Raw genomic sequence first — 7611 nt, forward strand, 5'->3', positions numbered from 1 at the left:
CAACTTTAAGTGCATAAAACATAGACATCTGATTCACACAACAGTTTGTCTCTTAAAAGCTCATCTTCCGTCAGCTGTGCAAAACCTTTTATGTGTAATGTTTAGTTTTGTGTAATAAAATGGGTTTATTAAAACTGTTGGTTGGTAAAATTAAAAACGTATTAGGCGATAATTTGCTTGTTTTTTCTTTTTATGGAACCCTTTTCATTTGTTTCCTTTTAATGATTTTCTTTAGGAGCATCCTGCAGCCTCAAAAATAGTGTTATACTTGCAGCTGAATTTAACCTGCATTGTGCTGCATCCTTTATAGCCACCATTTCGAAACTGCGCAGTCATCTTGGTATTGTCCATAGTGTACCAGTATCTACCCGTTCAGCATGTTTAGAAGCATTACATTGGCCACTCCGATCAGTTAGCAATTATCCAATTATGTATTATACAATACAATTAGCAATGATACACTATACACCTTAACTTTTTTAATTAATTACCCAGGACCATGTTTGCTGAGCAGCCATGCAAAGGTACTATGCATACTGCATTCATGTTTTTCACTCCCAGGTGGTCAGCATGTTGCTTTTAAATGTGGCAGCTAAGGTAAAACTTTAAATAACAATAACACTATGTACAATAATTCTGAAGACAGCCACTCGCTTTTATTGCAAGCTTATGCGGCTGTATGTTTTCTTTTTTCTACCTTTATTCTTTTAAATAAATGTTCAACATACTCGTTGAGCTTGTGTTTCCTTTTTACTGTGGATGGGTAAATGGGTGAATGCAGAACAGTCAATAGGTTGAGAAATGGAGGTAAGACCATAATGATGAATTTTAAAGTTCATGTCCATTGACTTACTGAGTGCCCAAACTCATCAGTTACCGCGGAGGTGCTTTCAGTTATAATTGGAATTATGCGGTTTGTCTTTTATATAAGGATTCGGCTTTGGGTAAAGTGTGTTCAGTAGGATTCTGCAAAGATGTAGAGCAGCATTTGATTTTAGAATCTAGTTAGACTTGGATACATTTTAATTTCATTGTAATAAAATATTGCCAAATTCTGCTCGTTATTATGTCAAAAAGATGATTGCTTTTTAAATGATACAACGGAAATCCCTGTTGAACATTTTGCACTATTTTAAATGCTGTTTTCCTTTTAAAACTCTGTATTCACTTTTTTTTTTAAATTCAAGCTAACTGCAATGCTTTGCAAGTATCTGTAATACGTTCTGTTCCAGTTCCTTTTAGTAGCGGTTTCTACAATCTATTTCCTCCACTTACTAGTGCACATATGAAAACGATCTCACCTCTGTCTTTTTAATAATAGTGTCATTCCTGTTGTAGTCATATTTACAGCAATCGTTATGCACAGAACCAAATATCCACCTTTTCACTCGTGAACCTGAAACTCATTTAGACTCCTCGGCTTGATGTTCAAACGCTCTTTTGGGGGCCGGCTGAACTAGATATCCCTTACGTCTTCTGAGATGGGTGCCTACCTACGTCTCAACCCATGAATTGGGTGTCTAAAAACTTTTGGGACCCTTAGTGTCTCTAATTCCCGTCAGCTGGGTAGCCTCAGTTGACCAGGGCCTTGACGTGTCTTGGCCTCGGCAAATGGTGTGCCTAACCTTGCTTATGGATCTCCACATAGGGCAACCCTAGCCTCTCACATGCCCTTAGGCAGGCTGTTTAGGGCGTTCTAAGCTTCTTCTTGGTTCCTATCATGTGTCCCCTACCACCACTTTCCCTGCCCTGAGGGGTGTGTCATAAGACATCCAAGATGACTGGGTCGGTAGACCACTCCCGCCTTTCAACAACACCCCTTGCACCCCCCCCCCCCCAAAAAAAATGATCAGGCAGTGAACATGTAGCTTCTGCCACCAGCGTGAGGTTATCCACAAATTTCATTCATCATCTAAGCTGGGCGACAGATCTTTCTTCCTAGCTAAGATGGATCTCTATCACAGGTGATAAGTTCGGAGTCAACCAAGTGCTCCCACCACCTGAATTCTATATCAATAGATAATTCCTGCTAAGATGAGCAACTTTGAATCCTCTATACCATATGACCTGTGTAGCAGATCATTCCGCTGCCTGGTCTGGGGGTCAGATCTCCCTACTACTATGTGAGCTGGTTCTCCATTGCCTCCCCTAAGAGACAACAGACTGAGATAGTGGACTCGTTTTAGCACCATCTTCTGAGACCCTGAGTTGGGTGTCCAAGAGGGCGTCCACTAACTCTCCAAGATCCTTTATTAGTGTCCTCAGCCATTTCTGCTTAAAGGCCTAGGGTGTCCACTCGAGATAGGTATCATTAGATTCATCATGCTTCCTACTGTGTTGCTCGATCCCTCTGCCCTTGGCATCTGCCTGAGTTGGGTGGTAATGTCTACTTCTGTGACCCTAAGGAAAGGTTCCCAGCAGTTCCATGTTGGAGTTAGCCACAATTAGACTGTCTCAACAGATTTACCTGCCACGTGAGTGAGGTCTCAATAGATTTCCCATCACCTAGTTTAAGTTTCAAAAGATTTCCCAGTCCATCTCAGTATCAACAGATGATTCAATCCAACTACCAGAGACGGTGCCAGATCGCTCCATCTTCCTGAACTGGGTGTCATAGATCTCTCAAACAACACAAGCTACGTGTTGTGTCTAACCCAATCTCTAACCACTCAACCAGTCACTTAAGTGCTGAATGTAACTGTCACCACCTGAGCTGGGTGCACATTCGTTCCCCTTATTGTCTAAGATAGGCAAGTACATCCACCTGCTTGTGGCATCTACCTGTTTGGGCTAGATGTAAACGTCATCGTCTATGCACCTCATCCAGGGTTTCCAGCTCTTCTGTGGCAGAATCTGACTTGCATATATTTGAACATGACCAGTGGTGTTGCTTGGTTATTAGCTATAAGGCTCTGTACCATTCTGTTGGTCTAGTCTACACCCGAGTTCGGAGTTCCTGTCCCGATCTCAGGCTCTGAGACTGCTATCAATAGGCTGTTCTTGTTTCCTGAGCTGAGTATCCATGGCTTCTTGGGGGCCCCTGAACTGATGAGTCGTTTCTGGAACCTCAAGTTGGGCTTTCATAGCCTTTGTTCAAACCTCTTGGCCACTGACCCTCAAGCCTATATCCCCTCTGCTCAGTGTCTGCAGCCTTTTAGGTGGCTGGATTACACCTTGCGGGATTTGAACATGTAACCACAGGGTCATACACAGCTTTTAGAAGCAGGCACTTAGATCACTGTGCGATCCTCTTCTGTGGCCCCAAGCAAGCCTCTGAGTTGGGTATCCTTGACTTTCACTGAGCAGTATATCTGTGGCCTCTTTCAGGCCTCTGAACTTCTTTTGGTCCCTTGAGCTGGACAACGCTAAGCACTATAGTCCCTTTAGCTGGATCAGTGTAGTCACTTCTGGACCTCATCCACACCATCTCTTCTAGACCCCTTTATTCGATCTCCATAGCACTGCCTGTGCCCCTTACGCTGGTGTTCCTTGCCCCTCTTCAGCAATTAATTTTAGTGTCACTGCCATCTCTTCTAGGCTCCTAAGCAGGTGCTCCCTGCTTCTTCTGGGCCTAATGCTGCTTGGTCATAGCCTTTTTTGTATACAATGAGCTGGCCTTTTCTAAGTCCCTGGATCTCGTGCCCATTAGGTCTTCTGGGTCCCTAGCATCTTCTGGCCTTTCAGTTGTGTCCCCACCATCTCTTAAAACTCCTTAAATGAGCGTTCTGGGCACAGTTAGGTTCCAAAGACTCTTGAGACATACTACTGCATGTCCCTAATATCTAAGCTAAATGCCTTGTGTCTTATCAGGGCCCCTAGGCTGAGCGCCTTATATTACTTTGGGTAACAAGCTCAGTACACATAGCCTCCGGTCTGGATTTATTGAGGGTGCCAGTGGATAACGTCTCTTCCGTCCCCTTAAGAGTATCTAGCCTCTACTCTGAACACTTCAACTGTGTATATAGGCTTTATGTAATGAACTATGCAAGCTGCTGGTATTGCCAATTTTCTAATTTTACTCATGCTCGGATATGCCTGGCCTCTCTGTTAATCTTGAACCTACTCTGTTTGCCATTGGTCTCTCACTGACCTGTCCAGCGTGACCTTCTTCTGGTCCGTAAGGCGAGTATATTTGGGGAGTCTTCTAGCCAACTCTCCTCTGGTCCTTGGCCTGGGTGGGTACCTTTACCTCTCTTCTGGCTCCTGTGCTGGGAGCCGAAGTCTGTCTTGTGCTTCATCTTCTAATCATGACCTGTTTGATCACCTTACTGGTCCTTATGCTGCGGTTTCTGTACTTAAGTAGTGCCCGTGTTCTAAATGTCAGTGCCTCTCTTCTAGTCCCTGCCATGAACACATTAGCTTCTGTATGAACGATGGCTTTCCTCTGCCTTGACCTCTCCTAAAGAGCGTCTCCTTGTCTAGGTCTTTCTTTTGGCTACTCCGGGTCGTGGCTCGGAAATTCTATGCCCCGTGCTTGGAGGGTATAGTTTTTTCACGGGCTGTGGCGGGCTGGATACGGCAGTCCATTACCGTGTGCTCTAACCAGCCCGGCTTCCCCTCTCCCCATCTCCTGGCTGCCCCTTCGTGTGTAGTTCGTAAATCGGCTGTTCTGGACTATGTCTCACCTAGGTACGTTTTAGCCTTTCTTGACCCTGGGAGCGGGGAGCCCCGTGTCCCTTCGCTGGGCCCTGCAGGGTTAAAGGTCCCGGTAGGGGTAAGGCCTCTTTACCGCGCCCCTCCCGCCCGGTCTCCGCCCCCTCTCCGCACAGGCTCTCCGGGTGGGGGCGGTACAAACCCGGCTCCGGCGCAGCCCGTCGCGCAGCCTGGGGGCAGACATGGTGGGGGTACGGGAGCTGGGGCGGAGAAGAAACGTCGACCGACTAAAGGGGCGGCGTCTCAGAACAGGGTTTCGGACTAGAGGGCCCGGCGTCGACCGGGAAAGCGGCGCTCCGTATTCGCTACCCCTGATTTGACGGAACCTCGTCCCGACCGGGGCCCTACGGGAAGAACTGTCTACCGACGACCCGGGAAAGATGTGCGGGATCGTAGTAAACAAACCCCCCGCGGCTTCGGGCCCGTGAGAGAAGGCAGCCGCCTCTTCTCTAGCGACCGTGAAACGCCCGAAGAGGGGGATCCTGCGTATAAGGCAGAGCTTGGGCTGTAACACCCTGAGCCGCGGGTACGATAGAGGGACGTGGGTGGATGTCGGGCTGCAGTGCGAACCCGTCCTGAAGTGTCTCGTCTTCGGGTAAAGGGGATGCACTTGGTGACCATGGGTCAGCCTGAGTAAAGAGAGCGTCAAGTGTGCCCCGCAACCGGCTCCGAAAGGGTGAAGCCCGGGAACGAAGAGTATCAACGGGGAAGAGCGGCGGTGTGGAGAGCGGGTCAGTCAGGCCCACAGTGAGGAGTCGGCGGAGCGGCCAGTCAGGGATCCCAGCCACGCTCCCGCGGCGGCCTCACACGGCGCGCGACGGTTCCGGCTGCATCCCACGAGGCCTCCTCGCGCGCCGTCTCCGGGGCTTCCCGCGCCCCTGCTAACGGAGCTGCTCACCTCACAGAGCCGCCCTTCCCGCCGGCCCTCGTCAGCCCTGCCGTGGGGGCTCCCCTCGGCCCGTTCCCCGCGGTCCCTCTGTGCTCCTTACCTCAGTGCCTGCAGCCCACTGTCTCAGGCCGGGGGTGGCTGCTCTGCTACGGCCTCCTCGTCTCCCCTCCGTTCTTCTCGATAAGGCTGTCGCCTTCTCCAGTATCTCCTCAGCCTGTGCTTTTCGTCCCCTTTTCTGTTGCTGTGGTCGGGTCTCCTCCCTCCGTATTTCAGGCTACCGAGGCCGCCTCCCCTCCCGTCCTCGCTTCGGTTGCTCTGCTTCCCCTGCAAGCCGCTTCCTCAGTGCGGCTGCCTCCGCCTCCTGTGGCCTCGGCCCGGCTGGTGCTGCTGCTCGTCCCCTCCCCCTGCTCTCGGCTCCCTCGGTACTCCTGTGTCCGGCTGCTGCTCTGGTCTCCTCCCCCTGTCCTCTCCGGCTGGCGCTGCTCGCTCTCCTCCCCCTGCTCTCGCGGGCTCCCCTGGTACTGCCGCTCGCTCCCTCTCCTCGGGCTGCGGCTGCCTCCTCCTCCCCCTGCCTGTCGGCCTCTTTCCTCCCCTACAGCCCGCGCGGCGCTGCCGCTCCCCTCCCCCTGCTGCAGCAGGCGCTGCCGAAGCCTCCCTGCTCCGCTGCCTGCGCTGCTGCTTTCTTCCCAGTACTGTGCAAGCTCCCCCTTCCTAGTTCTATGGTAGCCCCCCGTAACTCTACCCCGTTGCGGGGTCTCCCCTTCTCAATCCTATGCTTGATTACCCTTCTAAATTCCGTGCTGGCTCTCCCTTTCGCGTTATCCTGTGTTGGTGCTCTCGATTTAGACTTGCCCTTGGTTCGGTTACGGCGGATCTCCGATTCTCTTTCCCCATGGCACAGGCTCTCCTTTTTCCTTGGCGCTGCCCGGGTGATCTCTTTTGACCCCAGCGCTAGATATGTTCTTGGATCTGTTTTCTCAATCTCACCATTTTTTTAACCTTCGAGGTGGCTCTTCCTTTTCTTTACTCTCGGTGCTTGATGTGCCGTTCTCCCCTTAACCCGGTTCTGTGGGATCTCCGTTTATTTATCCCTATGCTGGCTCCCTCCTGCCTACCCCGATGCACGGCCCCGGTTCTTAACCCGGTTCCGTAGAATTTCCCATACCTTAGCCTTGCGCCGGATCTGTCCTCATTAGTCCGGTGCTGGAATTGCCGTGCTCCCTCTTAGCTCGGTGTTGGATCGCCTTTTCTCCCCTTCAGTCCGCTGTTGGATTCATTACTCTTCCTCAGCCCAGTGCTGGATCTTTCCTTCGCCTACTTAACACGGGGCTAGATCGCCCATGTTTCTCCGCCGGGCACTGGATCGCCCCTCTCTTTTCTCCGTGCCGGATCTCCTCGCTTCGTTCTTTACTGGCCTTCCCTTCCCCCTTTCTGTGCCTGCTTTGTCTGCTCTCCAGCTCTGCGGGCTCGCTGCTGCCCCGGGCGTGGACTGGCTCCAGTCCCCGCAGAGAGCGGCTCTTCCCCCGCCCCTCCATCCCGCTCGCTCTGCTCTGCCTCCCCCTCTCTTCCAATCAGCCAGCGGGCTCCAGCCTGCGCCGACCCCACAGCAGAGCAGCGGAGCCAGGCGGACGGAGAGGGAGGGCTGTGCTACTGCCTGCCTCAGAGCAGGGGGCATTGCTGTTTGTGCCTGCTCCTCGCGATCTACAGTGGAGACAACCAAGGAGGGTTTGCTGTTCGCCTCGGAGCGGCGAGCCAAGCACGGCAAAACATTAGACGAGTCTTCGCTACCTATCTCAAGCCAGCTGGTTTAACTGCAGTTCAGTCTCAAGCTTGGGACGACATGCACCGCTATGCGTTTCGGCTGGCTCTTGCCTCTGAAAAACATGGTAAAGGCGGACTACTCCCATTTTCTGTAGTCCGATCCGACAGGCACACCTAAACTTTGTAGTGTTTGTCCTGGAATAGAGCGCCAGGCACAAGGGGGAGCTACCAGTGCTGACTGCCTTACAGACGGGCTTAGAGAAGGAGGGCTTCACACATTATTGCAGAACTCAGTGCCTGCCCACACC

The 7611-nt window shown here is 51.5% G+C and overlaps 1 protein-coding gene across 8 annotated transcripts in view; it reads right to left on the reverse strand.

Annotated features, from left to right (window-relative positions):
- Nucleotides 1-7060, reverse strand: part of UBTF (upstream binding transcription factor) — a 135796-nt gene extending 128736 nt beyond the window's left edge. The window contains exon 1 of one of the 8 annotated variants that reach the window (XM_069237876.1): nt 6708-7060. Coding sequence is in view for 3 of the 8 variants with exons in the window: in XM_069237874.1 (XP_069093975.1) it covers nt 4091-4238 (148 nt within the window). In the remaining 5 variants the exon portion in view is untranslated. Of the gene's footprint in view, nt 1-4090; nt 5392-5642; nt 6097-6707 lie in introns of those variants that run through there. The other 7 variants (XM_069237878.1, XM_069237880.1, XM_069237879.1 and 4 more) reach the window with 7 other exon arrangements.
- Between the last annotated feature and the right edge of the window lie 551 nt (nt 7061-7611).

Source organism: Pleurodeles waltl, chromosome 6, assembly GCF_031143425.1.
Source record: "Pleurodeles waltl isolate 20211129_DDA chromosome 6, aPleWal1.hap1.20221129, whole genome shotgun sequence".
In the NCBI taxonomy this organism is placed as follows: Eukaryota; Metazoa; Chordata; class Amphibia; order Caudata; family Salamandridae; genus Pleurodeles; species Pleurodeles waltl.